Source organism: Spermophilus citellus (assembly GCF_964194105.1).
Source record: "Spermophilus citellus genome assembly, chromosome: X".
Lineage (NCBI taxonomy): Eukaryota > Metazoa > Chordata > Mammalia > Rodentia > Sciuridae > Spermophilus > Spermophilus citellus.
The window spans coordinates 14,441,154-14,457,370 of record NC_138190.1 but is presented as its reverse complement, the minus strand read 5'-3'; the positions used below and the strand labels follow the sequence as shown (position 1 = coordinate 14,457,370).

The window sequence follows — 16,217 nt, the reverse complement described above, 5'->3', positions numbered from 1 at the left end:
AATGCTGTCAGGCATTAGGGTGAGTTTTTTAAAGATAAATAAAAATCTATATCCTGGTATGAAGAGAAACTTGAGTACAATCAGTCTTTTTTTATATTTATATTTTAGCTATAGGTGGACACAATATCTTTATTTTTATATTTATGTGGTGCTGAGGATGAAACCCAGTGCCTCACACATGCTAGGCAAGTGCTTGTACCTCTGAGCCACAACCCCAGCTCAATCAATCTTTGTATATCTCTTTGTTTCTCTCTCTCTCCCGCCCCCCCCCTCTCACACACACACACACACACACACACACACACCTGCTTCTGTATGTGTACATATATGTGCATGCTTATTTCATTGTTGTGTACTTCACATTTCTACTTCAAGAACATACTTGAGGTACTAATTAAATTTTGTATATTAGTGGATGAATGTGATAGAAGTAACATTAGCACTATATTAATTAAAGATGTGTACCATGACTGCTTGTCATATGGAAAGTGTTTAATACATGCCTGATGAATTTATTACCCTAAAAGGCATTTTTTATCTCTGAATGACAGGTAAAATTTGTTAGAACTTGCTTTTTTTTCTTACTCTGATTTAATTTTACATATGGTGATTGGTTATGAAATCCCTAAACTTCTTAGACTAGATTATCCTGAACAACAAGGAAAAAACTGTAACAATTATATTGGTTGATATTTTGGTTTAAACATTATGTCTCAGAGAAGAAGATACATAGTTACATAGTAGCAGAAACTATTGCTGTATATTTAAATTTGAAAATATCTTTCCAATTCACAGAATTTATGAAACCTTAAAGGTAGTTTTTCAAAAAGATTTTTATGAACCTTTAATTATAGGAAATGTCTAACATATTCAAAAATAAGACTAGTGTAATGAATTCCTTTGTACCTATCACAGAGCTTCAACAATTACCAATCCATGACCAAAATTTTAAAGTCCTACACAGTCTCTCCCATGTAATCTTGAAGCAAATCCCACATATTTTATAATTTCAACCATAATTATTTCAGTATTTGTCAATAATAGGATGTCTTAAAAATGCTATTATTGGCTAGGCACTGTGGCACAGAGCTGTAATCCCAGTGGCTTGGGAGGTGGAGGCAGGAAGATCTCGAGTTCAAAGCCAGCCTTAGCAAAAGCAAGGCACTAAGCAATTCAGTGAGACCCTGTCTCTAAATAAAATACAAAATAGGGCGGGGGATGTGACTCAGTGGTCGAGTGCCCTGAGTTCAATCCCTTTTCCCCCTCCAAAAAAATGCTATTAACACATTCACCCCAAATTGCAGCAATTCCTTAAAATAATTAAAAATATGGTAAGTATTCACTTTCCCCTAATAGTCTTCTTATTTTTTATGCAATTTGCTAGTGTGCATCTAGATCCAAGTAAGGTACATACATTGTGATTAGTTGATATATCACAGATTGTTTGAATTTATAGATTTCTCCATTGTAGACTTCCACATCCCAGATCCATATTCCTTTACCTCCCTCCCTCCCTCTTTTTCTCCCCCCCCCCCACACGGTATTCAGTAAATTATGTTGTAAAAATTGAAACATCCAGGGTTAGAACTGTAGCTCAGTGGTAGAGCTCTTGTCTAGCACATGTGAAGCCCTGGGTTCAATCTCCCAACACAATAATAATAATAATAATAATAATAATAATAATAAAAAGTAAATACATACAAGTGGTTGCATCAGTAATACAGACAGAATCTTAGGATTTTAGGGGCAGAAAGGAATTCAGAGATCATTTAGCTTTGTATCAGATGACAGCACTATTGCCCAGTTTAATTAAGTCCTGAGTGTGGCCTGACTTGTGAATACAGAGGCCAGAATCTGACAAATTTCAAACCTAACTCAAGTTGATCTTATTTTTCTATTATGATCACAGATAATGACTATTTTTTAATATAATGGTAGTAACTTTTTAAAAAAAGTTTTATATATATATTTTTTTTTAGTTGTTGATGGACCTTTATTTTATTCATTTATTTATATGTGGTGCTAAGAATCGAACTCAGTGCCTCACACATGCTAGGCAAGTGCTCCACCACTGAGCCACAACCCAAGCCCAGATTATGACTATTTAATTGTGGCTTTATTCTTAATTGTGCACATACTAATATTAAGTAGAACTGATCACCAAATATTTATAATCACAAAATATCCTGACTTTTATAAGAGTTACTTGAACATGGTGGCAAAGAAATTCAGATTTCACTGTTGTCCAACTTCATTTTCATTCATAGCTTGCCTCACATTTAAGATATAAATGTGGGCTGGGGATGTGGCTCAAGTGGTAGCACGCTCGCCTAGTGTGCTAGCACGCTCGCCTAGTGTGCATGGGGCACTGGGTTCGATTCTCAGTACCACATAAATGTGAAATAAAGATACTGTGTCTACCTAAAAACTAACTAAATAAATATTTTTTTAAAAAGATATAGATGTATCTTCAATTTTAAACACGTAATTTTTTTTTTTTACTTTTTGATGGACCTTTATTTAATGTATTTATATGTGGTGCTGAGAATTGAACCCAGTGCCTCACACATGCTAGGCAAGTGCTCTACCACTGAACCACAACCCCAGCCTAATTTTAAACATTTTAAAAACATTAATCAACTTTTTTTTAAGAGAGAGAGAGAGAGAGAGAGAGAGAGAGAGAGAGAACTTTAATATTTATTTTTTAGTTTTCAGCAGACACAACATCTTTGTATGTGGTGCTGAGGATCAAACCCAGGCCGCACGCATGCCAGGCGAGCGCGCTACCGCTTGAGCCACATCCCCAGCCCAACATTAATTAATTTCAAATCGTTATAAAACTAAAAATATTCCTTTATTGTTTTTAAATCCTGTAGCTACAGGAACATTTTCAGTTATTTATTATAATCTTGAGAAAGTTTGCATTTTCTTTCTATAACCATTAATAACCATGGGTTTTTAGTTTGAATTGAATTTCTTATTTTCCTAATTCCTTGTTTTAAAAAGTTTAGATCATGTTTATTTAGTGACGCATCAAGCTAAGACGAAGATGAAACTGACTTTTAAAAATATGTGGCAAACTACTCCCATGATACAAAAATATTGTGTTTCATCAGGTATAAAAACTCAATTGTTCAGTGCCCCTCATCTATGAAAACAAAAGCCAGGCTGAGAAATTATATTCTGGGGCATCACTCTTTTTCTTTGTAGTGTTCGATGGTATTTATTTTGTGTTTGATGAATGTTCTATTAGCAATGAAGAGCAGTTAGCAAATTCATAAAACCAAGTTTCAGGCAAAGTTAGCATAAGCATATGATTTTGTGTTTGAATCTTAAAATTCTTCCCTTCTATAGTGTTTGCTCTCTGCAAATACTCATATTTAATACTGACAGTATTTCCCCCAATAAGGTAAACATCACTCATGTTCATGATCTTTCCATTTACTCATTTCTTTTGCTTTTCAAATAGAATGCTTGTGTGTCCTCACCCAGCCCCCAGCCTAGTCTGCCTCCCAGACAGCCTCGTTGCCAGTAAACAGGGAGAGTTTGCAGACAAACTTGACCAGATTTAGAGACATCAAAGCCATGGTCTGTCTCAGTGACTCCCAGATCTTGTTTAGTGTAAGAGCACATGGAAATTCTATTGTACTTGGGGGAACCTTATCAAAACAGTGATCCACCCCCCACCCCACCCCCACCCTTATACTTGTTTTCTAACATGGACAGGACGAATGCTATTTGGTTTTGGAGGGCCTGGCTTGCAAAACAGTGGTTGTGTCTCAGGAGTAGTAATGACTTAATCACTGAAGTTGAATAAAAATTTGTTCAAATGAAAACTAGCCATTTTAAACTTTCTCTGTTTTTGTCATCAATGTCCTCAAGAGCTGTAAGTCTCACAAGAACATTTGAAACAGTTTGTTGCTTCTCTAGATTATTCTTACATAGTCAGTGATTGGATTGCCTAAGTATTTGCTTTAATTAGATGCAGCACACCTGGCAAAAGGGGCAGATTTCAAAGTGAGGGTATACTACCAGTCTATATGTCATGGAAATTAGAAATACCTGATTCTATCTAAGTTGTTATTTTGATTATTCACAAATCCCTTCATGTATTAGGAGTGACAAGGCCTTGGAGCTGACACTATGGTTCCTACTGGGTTTCTCATTTCTATATGTAATGTTTATACAAAGTGAGACAGGTTGTTCTCTTCCCACTCTGTACATATCTCCTACCTTTTTCATCCCTCCCACCTAACTATAAAGCTATATGATGTGACTAGCCTCCAGTTTGAGTATTTAATACAAAAGCCATTATAGAACTTATTTCTTAGAGTAATGCCTTTATTAATTGATGTGTTTTTTTGTAGCAAATCATTTTTACCTGTTTGTGGTACTCTGTAGGGCCTATGTTTATGTGTGTGTATATGTATTTGTGGTTGGGTGGATGGGTGGGAGAACACTCAAAGTGGGACAATATGTGTGTATTATCTGTATTTACTATTGGTTCCAAAGATATTTGGGCTTAAATCATATGTCCAGGCTTATGATATTGATAACCTCTACTTGTAACAAAAAATTGACACTTGACACTGGGTGAGTCCTATGTCCTCATGCTTAAATACAGTTTCATGATGACCGATATGGCAAAACCTCAATTAAGATGTTTCGAGAAACAGGATTTTCTAGTGTCCTTGATGCTAAACAGAAACCCCTTTACACTGAGATGAATGCCACTATTGGCTTCAAACCTCATTGGTGAACCCCCCTCCCCAGTATATTGATACATTTTCTTGCTTAAAGGCATTGAAGATGACAATTCTCTTATGTATGTATGTATGTATGTATGTGGTGCTGGGGATCAAATGCAAGGCTTCATACACACTAGGCAAGTACAATACTACTGAGCTACACCCCCAGCCCAGCAGACTTTTTGAAGAGAATTCTGGGTCTCATTTAGAATCTTGGGGCTTAAATATTCTGTTTTTATCAGATGGGGCTGTAGAGGTAGAAAATAAAGAAAAATGGGGCCTAGATCTGGCTTATACTCTGCAAAGCGAAGATGGTGCTACACAATTAAGTCATTCAAGGAATCTGTGAATTGTATTCCTTCTGGTTAATTGAGGTTTTCCTATTCTTAAATTACAATCTTGAGATGGCTTCCAGGTTTAACTGAGCATAATCTATATGCTGGTAACTTGCATAGGCAAACCCCAAATCTGGGTGCTCATTGCTATCATGGTTGCATGGGGACTTTGGGCTCATTCTGTAACCTTAAATTCTGCCTAATGGTCTCTAATTAATTTTGTGGATGAAGCTCTTACAGCAGATTCATTGAAGGCAAGTTCAGTTAAAGACTCTTCCTCTTCCTTCTTTTGCCATCATTTGCTTCCCCTTCCCCCCTCTCTTGTTTTTCTCTCCCCTTCTCTTCTCTCATTCACTGTCAGGAAAGACTACCTTTGAAGGGACAATTCTGTATCGAGCTGCACCTGGAAAGTCGGAGGGCCACAGACGCTATTACAGTGAGTGACCTTAACAGCAGGAGGCAATTGTAAAGATAAGATCTGGGTACTTGTGTTTTTTGATGCAGCTGCCCTTTCCTGAGCTGCTCATGCTTATGCTCTTATGCCAAGTGTCTGTGTGAATTTCTGATCCAAGGATATGGGCTTATTTGCCTACGATAAGTGTCATCTCCTTGGTGTGCGCTACAAGAGCATTCCAACCATCAGCCCCTGGCGCTTTCTTGTTTGCTTTCTGCCTCTATCATGTATGTGACTTTCATGCATGAACCATGTGTGCAGAGAAGGGGAAAGAAGCATTCGTCATGGCACATGTATTTGTACCAGTGTCTTTGGGCTTCCGGGATACTAGAAGATGGCTTTTGGGAGAGACGTCAACCTCTCACATTCATTGCTTTTTCTCAGTGGGTTATTGGAAACTGCTAAACCATTTTGTTATTGCTTGGTTCAAAGAAATAAGATTTTGGCATGAAAGTCCATGCCAGAAATGGTGTTTTGCTTTGCTCATCCAGCTAATCACCACATGGCAGATTTCTTTTTGGCAGGACCAATATGTAGCCTTTTGTGTTGTGAAATAAGGCTGCCAAAAGTTGAGGGGAAAGAGATGAATGAACTCATCTCATGATGCCCTTAGAATAGTTCCTGCTACATAGTAAACACTATATATGTGTGTGTTAAATTTAAAATAAATAAGAATGGCTCTGATTAGTGCCAGAAGAGTACATTATACAAAGTACAGGACCGACAGGAGCAATTTAGAAGAGACTTTGTTCTTTTGTTACCTGAAGGAAGGGCATCCACCTTAGTGCATGTTTATACGTATGCATATAGGCATATGTATATGGATGTAAGAAAAGAAAAGGTTCAGACGTGAATGCTAGAACCATGCTTCTCAAACTATTTGAGTGAAGCTTATTTTTCTTCCACTGTGGACAGATGCATGGTCCTACTGCACATGACTGCTCCACATGCAGTGTGCTGCCTGTGCCTCACCAAAAGAGTTTAATAGCACCTGGATTGGCCTGTGCCCCATTCACGTGGACACATCAACTGGCCATATGGTTGGAAGTCACACCAGTGCATACCGCTAAAATGCTATAGTTATTTTCAAACTTACATACTTTTTGCACTTATCTCATGATGTCCTAGTAATGAGTCCTTCATGAACTGGGCCAAGTCCATAGTAAATTCTTTGGATTGCACTGCCCAAGAGTGTCATCTGGCATTCTGAGAATGACATGGGGACGTTTTATGGGCTAATGTGCATGAAGGACTGCAGTAGCTAAAAGATGCAGCACCAAATTAATGTGAAAGTGGAGTTATCTTTCTTCTCTTCCAAAGGGAAGGATCTGGATATTGAGTTATTTTACTAATGCATATATTCAGCTATTTAATTTACATACTTAAAAATGACAGAACCAACCAGGTGCGGTGGTCCATGCCAGTAATCCCAGCTACTCAGGAGTCTGAGGCAGGAAGGATCACAGCCTCAGCCCCTGAGTGAGTCCCTGTCTCAAAATACAAAATAAAAAAAGGGACCCGGTGGGTGGTGCACACCTGTAATCCCAGTGGCTTGGGAAGCTGAGACAGGAGAGTCGTGAGTTCCAAGCCAGCCTCAGCAATTTATCGAGGCACTTAGCAACTCAGTGAGACCCTGTCTCTAAATAAAATACAAAATAGGGCTGGGGATGTGGCTCAATGGTTAAGTGCCCCTGAGTTTAATCCCCACTACCAAAAAATAAAAATAAAAATGGCTGGGAGGGGGGCGTGTAACTCAGTGGTTGAGTGCCCCTGGGTTCAATCCCCACTGCTGCTTTAAAAAAAAAAAAAAAAGACGACAGAAACAGGCTGCCAGAGTTTCTGAAAGAAAAATCTGCCGTGTGTTTCCTTCTCAAGTCATGCTTGTGTGGTTGAATGACCGTGTAATCTCTCCCTGTGTAATATAGAATCTATCTCACAGAGATTAATATAAAGTTATTAAGATGAGCCCAAAGGCAGAAAATCCCTAAAACTGGAAACTTGGTGAAATTAGGATGGCTATGGTTAAAAATGTTATGGTTCTAGTTTATGGGTAATACTAGAAGATCCCTTTGAATACCCTCTCCGAAGAACTAAAACAGGCTTGCCCTAATCCATCTGCCCTGCTGCCTTCTGGTGGTGATGGTGGTGGTGGGAGAGAGGAGGGTGGTGATGGTTTCTTTCCACTAATCATTATTTTTATTTCACCTTCAAATGGTTCTTTCCAAACCATAAAAGAATATACAAGCCGTTTATCACATAGAAAGAATCCATACGGCAAAATGAGAACATGTTAAAAGGAAAATGACACAATATTTAGACTTTGAAATTATATCTCCAGCAGGAATATTTCCAAAAACAATGAGCAGATAAACACATGAATGGATAACTAACCCAGGGGGTTTTTCCATGTTTGCACACTCAAATGTATTCCTGAGTTGCAGCTGACCCCCTTGTTGTGGGCCGCTCCTCATTGTTTTGTGCTCTGTTCTTGCTCACAAATGCTGTTCTTTTAGTTAATTAAAATCTGCACCAGGGACCTTCTTCCTCCCCCACCCTCTGGCTTACGAATTCAGTTTTATGAAAAATAGCAGTAACAACAAAGAAAACCATTGTTTAAGGATTTGATTTTGAAACTTGTTAGCAATTTCTAATGACCTTTCTATATATTTCGGGTTTTCATTTAATAGTTTCTTCCTGCACTGAGATGTCCTCATTTGAATGACTTCAGCATCTTATATAAAAATACCATAAAATGTGAGCAATTATTTGGTGTATCGTTTTTATGGACTAGGGGGCCACCTGAACTGTAGGAAGACAATGCAGGATCGGCCTATAGAGAACAAAATTTGATGACATACTTTCATCCTAAGAGCATCGTTATGATCAGGAGATATGTAATAAATGGTCAGGAGCTATGCTACACATCTAGAAGCTTTGAGAGACAGTTTAATGATAAAATTTAGTATTCCATAAAATTTCCTCTGAATCCTGCCCTTTGATGGCAAAATTGATGTACTGATTATCCAAAGAAGAATGTATACCCAGAAACTTAACTAGATCCAGATAGGCTCTTCCTTTTAGGAACATGATTGTGAGGAAGCCGGGGGAAAAAAGAATCTGGGGAGGTAAGTGTCCATAATGTCTTGCTGATACCTGGTGTATGCCTCCCAGCACATGCCACAGGAGGTCAAAGGAAGAGTGTCATGTCCCCAGTGTTCTTTGGAAAGGGATTCAGCTGTGGGAAGAGAATGGTGTTAAAGGAGGGAAGGAGAGCCATAGACTTGGGGGATTCTGGCCTCTGGAAGGGCAGCTTTCTTTTCCTCTTTAACAAACACCATCGTCTTTCTAGTGAAGCCATCTTAATGTCAAGTTTGGTTCAGTGCTTTCCTAGAGAAACACGTCTGCATGTGTTTATTCCTTGTGAAACCATCCAAAGAGATTTAATTCTTTGGCAGTCATAATTTTGTGTGGTTTCTTTAATTGCTAATGTGTTTAAATCGCTTTAAGCTTTACAGTTTCCCTTTAGGAAACGTTACTTTCATTGCTAATTGCTAATTGACTTGACTCAGAGTTGGAGGTACAGTATGTGGTACTGACTGGGTGGGGAGGTGAGGAAGGGGGCTGGGAGAGTTGTTATTACACAGGCTATAGCCAAGTTTGAATCACAACCAGGCTCCAGCTGAAGAGGGGTGAAATGTCATTTGTTCAAAGAGGTCTCCTGGAAATTAGGTTTTCTGAGAAGTTATTTTGATTCACTGTTTTCAAAAAAGGCTGGGGGGCCAGGTGTGGTGGTACACACCTATAATCCCAGTGGCTCTAGAGGTTGAGGCAGGAGGACTGCAAGTTCAAAGCCAGCCTCAGCGTCTTGGTGAGGCCCTAAGAACTCAGCGAGACACCGTTTCAAATTAAAAAAGGGCTGGGGATGTGGCTCAGTGGTTAAGCATCTCTGGGTTCAATCCCCTGTACCCGCCACTCCCCACAAAAAGGCCAAGGGTTGGGAAATGAAACAAAACTCAGCTAACTAAACAGCATATTCAACACACTGACTTCAAAAGCCCAGTGCAAGTTATCTTCTACCCAGTAACACTTGTAGAGTTGCCTCCTGGATGGTTGTGAAACTCTTCAGGCTCTGGATGATTTCTGAGTTCTTTCTCTCCCCATCCCCACTCTTGACAGGCTTAAGGGAAACCACAGGCTCCGAGAGTGATGGGGGTGACTCCAGCAGTACCAAGTCTGAAGGTGCCAACGGGACAATGGCAACTGCGGCCATCCAGCCCAAGAAAGTTAAGGGAGTGGGCTTTGGAGATATTTTCAAAGACAAGCCAATCAAACTAAGACCAAGGTCAATTGAAGTAGAAAACGACTTTCTGCCAGTAGAAAAGGTATGTTTGACCATTTTATTTTATTTCAGTATAATGTGGCATATCCAAAAGTGCATTTTGTGGGGTTTGGTGTTGGAGACTTCTAATGCCTCTTTTAGGGTTTCACTGTCCTCATGTACTGGTTATTTGCCCACCCTGCTTTTTAGCTCTTCCTCTATGTGGGAATAGATTCCTTTAAAAGACTCATACTCTAGTTTTCTGTTTCCTTTTTTCTGGCTCTCTTGTGTTAGTCTGCTTTGCCACTATAATGAAATACCTGAGATAGTTAACAAATAAAGGTAAAAAATTGGGGCTGGGGTTGTGACTCAGTGGTGTAGCACTTGCCTAGCATGTGTGAGGCACTGGGTTTGATCCTCAGCGTCACATAAAAATAAATCAGTGAAAGTATTGTGTCCATCTACAACTAAAGAAACTATATTAAAAAAAGATAAAAAGATTATTTTGGCTCACAGTTTTAGAGGTTCTAGTCTGATTGGTCAACCCATTATTTTGGGCCTGTGGTGAGGCAGCACATCATGGCAGGAACACGTGACAGGGCAAAACCACTCACTTCATGAGCCAGGGAACAAAGAGAGGAAAGTGCTGGAGTCCCACAATCTCCTTCAGAGGTATGCCCCCAATATCCTAAGGATCTGCCATAACACTCCAGCTCTCAAAGGTTCCATGACCTCTCAATAGCATCACCCTGGGGATCAATCCTTTAATACATGGGTCTTTGGAGGATATTTGAGAACCAAAGTATAGCACCTCTCTAGGGAATGTTTCTCAGGATGACTTTTGAGATGGCCTCACACTTCTCCATCTCCTTTCTTGAAAAGCTCCTCATACCTGGACTTGACACATGCCTTTAACACCTTTCACATACCGAGAAATTTCTCTCCTTTTCTTGTACACTTCTCTAGTGTTTTGTGCTTTGGTGTATTGACTGTGGTTTTGCAATAGAGAAAAGGGATTGTATATTTTTTTTCTGTAAGAGTAAGTTGAAGATGATTTCAGACTGCTGAAAAGAAGTCTCCTGCATGTGTGAATGGTGGAAATGGCCTGCATTGACTCCCTGGGTTGTTCCCATCAGGGAGCTGGCTGTTTTCTTCTGTCTCTACTTCTGGGTTGGCAAGACAGAGACTGTGTGTTGCTGCTGAGTACATGGTTGCCATAGTAACACACCCAGAGCCATCACACTTGTGGCTGCTGATGACGTCTACTGTGGTACACTTCTAAGCATCATAGCCTTGCTTAGGAGTTAATAAATACTGTGGAATTTTCCAAATTATAATAAGCTACACTCGTGCTGTGCTTAAAGAATGTTTGTTAATTTGATTTAGTGCTGAAATTTTTGCTTTGACATTTGTGCCAGCAGGTTTGGAAGATGGAGAATTCGTCACATCTCTAATGCAGGTTTATCAGTGGCTTTTAAATGTTTTCATTTTTCAGTGAGATGAAATTTTAAGGGTTGCATCATTTTCTGCAGTTGTAGAACTTCCACCCCATGGCCCCAGCAACCTTGCCCCATGTCATCATGCATTAGAAACAGATTCTGAAAAGGGAGCTTTTGGGATACTTAATCCCTTTAGAGATGAATAAGGGAGAAAGGGAAGAAACCTTGAAATTAGAGACCATTTCTTCCTTTGCTGAAGTTGCTTGGAGCTAGCATTATTTCTTTCAATATTCAATATATGATGTTTCTCAAGATCTGAGAACTATCTAGTTAGTATCCAGTTAGTGAGCTTGTGAACTCACTTCTGTTTCACATGATCACATTCAGATTCCTATAAGTATTTACAAAAGACCAAGTCACCATCTTGGAAAGGAACAATGGATGGAGTTTTTCTCCATTTTATTCAAGTGTTTGAAGTAAACTTGACCATTGACTCAATCAACAAATAGTTCATTCCCTTCATTTGGTTTATATTTTTGGTCTTTTTTTATTCTGTGTGTAGGAAGACATTGTGTGTGTGTGTGTGTGTGTGTGTGTGTGTGTGCATGTGTGCGCATATGTGACTATTATTATTGCTAATATTTGATTTAACTGCCAATAATATTGGGTTATTATTAATAGCAATATCAACGAAAAATACTAATTCCCAAGTTTATTTATTTATTTTTGAGATAGTCTCATTATGTTGCCCAGGCTGACCTTAAACTCCTGGGTTCAAGTGATCTTCCTGCCTTAGTTCTGAGTACTAGGACTACTTGTGCATGCCACCGTACCTGGCTATTCCAGATATAGGTTTAACTTCCTACTTCAGTATTTCTGCTTGGAGATCTTAAATTCATATCAGTTTATCCAAACCCAAATTCCACATCATCTCTCTCCTCTACCCACATATATCTTAGTTTTAGGCTGCACCAACTCCCTCTTGTCACTCAGAGCAAAAACCCTGGGGTTGACCTTGACTGATTCATTAGGAAATTCTATCAGTTCTGCTTCCACAGTATGTCCAGAATCCACCCACCCATGTCTCATTACCTTCACTACTTCCTAATAAAGCTTCTTCCTTCTCCTCACTAATATACACTATGTGCTTAGAACAGTGCACAGCACATAGTAGGTGCTCAATAAGTATTTGTCAAATGAATAATATTAAAAGCTGTATAATAGAACTTTAGAGATTACAGACATCTATAGAAAGGGGTGACTGGGTGGAATACTGGAATAGCTGCATAGTTCAAGTTAAAGTAATTGTATGGTCAATGCATCTTTGTGAAATAGATTTATTGCATTAGTATTGATGGTATGAAGCATTATTATTAATAGCAATATCAATGAAAAATATTAATTCCATCAGGGTTATGTAATATATATGCATGTGTGTCTCCTATGTGTGCATGTGTGCGTGTGTCTTGTTTCCTGATTTGTTTGCAGGATGAAACCATATGCTGGAAACTCCCTTAACCCACTTCTCAGTGTGAAGCCTCTGGGGAAAGCATAAATTTCCCAGCCTGCTCTAATGGCTGTGGACAATTTTTATAACATCTAAGAAGATTTGAAACTATCTGTGCTTCCTGTGATTGGTACCATGGGTAGTTGCATAGATTTATGGATCCATTATGTCATTATACAACCTGGCACAAGAGCTGATGAGTGTGATATTGTTTTATTAGTGTACAGCCTGGTTCTCATCACTTCTGAGATGGTATTGTGTCCAGGATTTATGTTTAAGGAAGAAAGTTCCCTTTGAGAATGGAGCTGCTCTTTTGATTTGGCAGAAGCACAAATTGGATCTTGTACGAAAGCATTTGAAAGGTTAGACCCAAGCATGCCTCCTGCTTAGGCTGGGATAGTTGACCTTCTGACATGACTGGTTTGATAACTTGGATGAGGGAAAAAGAGAAGTTGATTATTATTATTGTCTGCAGGCATTAAATTGTACTTTCCATTCAAGTTTGCAAAGTATTGACATCCACTTTTCTGCATCAGTAATTTTGTGCTTATTTTGATTATGTTTTAATCCATATCACCCAGAGATAGTGATTAGATTATATGCCAGGAGAGAGATTGTTTAGCATCCCCCTGCTGACTATGAATAAAGAAATAATGTAGGTATTCTTCTCTTATTAAATTATAAGGAAGGACTCCATTTATGAACCTTTTTAATACTCCCAAATGGATATGCCTGTGAATGATTTGTGTAATGCACCACTTAAGTGAAATATTTACAGATGAAATGATATAATGTCTGGGATTTGCTTCCAGTAGACTGGAAGATGGACGAGTTGGTAGGGCATAGAAGAAATTATATTGGTCATGAGTTGATAACTATTGAAAGTGAGTGATGCATATATGAGAATTTGCTATACTCTGCTCTATTATTGTGTGTATTGGAATTTTCCCTGGATTAAAGGTTCAAGAAAAAATAACTCATAGAAAAATCTACCATTTAAACTAAGAATAAATACAAGTGTGTGCTGCATCAAAATAATGAAAACATTGTGTAGTAAAAGATGAACCAGGTTAAATATCAGAAGTTTAGAGGGGCATGGTTCCATTGTCCTAGCAGACTGACCTTGTCAAAGTTGACTTTAGTTGGAACATCTATAAAACGGGAATAATCTTTTTATGTATTGTACCTCATAGAACTTCAAAAAAAGGCATGTTAGCTGAAAATACTTTGTAAGCTATACATGTAACTCATTCCAACTAGTATTTGTCAAGTGTTCACTGTTTGCACAGCACTGGGGATACAATGATAAAGACATATCACTATTCTCAGGGACATATCACTGTCCTCATGGAGTCACAGGAAATACAAGCAATAATAATATGGTCATAATCAGGCTGAGAACACAGTGTAGTATCTTGTAGGAGCTCTCAAACATGGCAGGAAGTCATTAGGAAGACTGGAGAGCATGTGTTTATGTGTATATATACCTACTTCATACAAGAAGTGATTTTAGACTGAGAATTATGGGTCTACTAGGCATTCATCAAGCAAAAAGAACAGAGTTAGCAAGGGAAAGCAGCATATATAATGCCTCAAAGAGGGAAAGAGAGCACAGATAGTGTGTAAAGGCTCCAGCAGAAAGTGGGGAAATATGAGAATGGGGGCAGAAGCAGGGCCCAAATCATGAAGAACCTTATGAGACTTGTTAGGAGATTTGGACTTGATCTTGGGGGCAATAGAGAACCAGTAAATGTTTTAAGCATGAAAATAACATAACCAGATAGGTTGTTTAGAGAAAGAATTCCAGCTACCATGTAAGGAGTGGATTACAGAAGTCATGGTGAATAAAATTCAAAAAACAGGTGACAAATTTATATACAATATTTGCTAAAATTTTCAGTAGAGAGATCCAGTTAACTCAGCACTGGTTATTGAAAAGATGATTCCTTCTATGCTGCAGAGTAATCTTTACCTTTCAAATTTGCCTTCATCAGTAACAGTGTTGCAATATAACATGTACAGAAAGGTGTGTAGGATGTACCATGTTCATGGTTTGGAATGGTGTCGGTTCTCACTAAAAGTATGTATAGGTTCGGTGCAATCCCATTCAGAATATCAAGAGGCTTTTTGGTGGTGGTGGTGGGGACTGACAAGCTGATTCTAAAATTTAAATGAAAATGTAAGGGACCAAGAATAGCATACATGATCTTGAAGAACAAAGATGGAGGCAGTGTAGAATGGGTGGGTGCAAAGGTAAATAGAGCAATAGAAGAGAATAGAGTCCAGAAACAGACCCAGACATACATAGCCACTTAATTTATGGCAAATTTGAAAGGCACAGTCTGCTGCGAGGGTTAAATGGGCCTTCCAGTTGATTCCCAGAATTAGACTTACCTACCCAATTTCAACATTAGACTGGCTGAGACCCATATGATTTAAAAAGGCCTGCAGAGAATGCCTGCTTTTAAGAGGGGCAGAGAGAAAATCTGAGCATGTCCAATTTATTTTTTCTAAATTCTCCTATCAGATAAGTCCTTTCACTCTTCCAGGGGAGAATGGATGCAAGGATAGAGAATGTCTCAAGAGTGTCCATTTGAATTCCCTTTATGTGGGAAAAAAGCATCAAAATAAGAGATATTTCCTCCACCTGCTTAAATGATCGTCATGGAGAGAAACGAATGGTTTGGGGAAAGATTTGGAAGGTAGAATCAAGAAGTTTGATAGTGTCTGGGGGAAAAATGAGAAGGAGAAATTGAAGATGATGCCTTGGGCAACTAGTTTAAGCAAGTAGGTGAATGTTAGTACTAGTTCCTGATTAGATGATACTAGAGGAGGGATATATTTTAGGTGGAAGGTTAGGGTAAGACTAACTAAATTTTGAGGTTCTTGTGGGACTATTAAAAATGAAGGCTTCCAGCAGGCAAATGCATAAATAAATCTGGTGATCAGGAGAGAACCTAGATATAGGTTTGATATGTAGCCTAAAGATTGGGTTGGAAGACTTTAAGAAAGAAGGCAGCCCACATAGGACCTTCTTCTCATGAATAAAGCTGGTACCTCTGTCTCCCACCTGAGGACCTGAGGGAGAATTTCCTCATCAGGCTGCTTTTCTGTGACACGAGCCTGATCCTACCCTCTTTTTCTAAACTCTTTCCACCTTTTATGAGTCACTCAGATGCTTACTTCCAACTAAGCACTTAGGTAAAGAAGTGTCAGATAATATAATTGGGTATATAAATTACAGATACTTGGGGGCCTGGGGTTGTGGCTCAGTCATAGAGCGCTCACCCCCCAACACATGCAAAGTGCTGGGTTCGATCCTTGGCACCACATAAAAATAAATAACTAAAATAAAGGTATTGTGTCCAACTACAACTAAAAAATATATTAAAAATTTACATGTGGATGTGTAACCG

At 38.7% G+C, this 16,217-nt stretch overlaps 1 protein-coding gene across 5 annotated transcripts in view; it reads left to right on the top strand.

The window, feature by feature from the left end:
* SH3KBP1 (SH3 domain containing kinase binding protein 1) overlaps positions 1-16,217 on the top strand; it is a 334,352-nt gene that overhangs the window by 182,774 nt on the left and 135,361 nt on the right. For 3 of the 5 annotated variants that reach the window (XM_081277303.1, XM_081277300.1, XM_081277302.1), the window contains one exon: positions 9,714-9,919. In XM_081277303.1, the coding sequence (XP_081133429.1) occupies positions 9,714-9,919 (206 nt within the window). Of the gene's footprint in view, positions 1-5,444; positions 5,520-9,713; positions 9,920-16,217 lie in introns of all 5 variants that reach the window. The other 2 variants (XM_081277301.1, XM_081277299.1) reach the window with 1 other exon arrangement.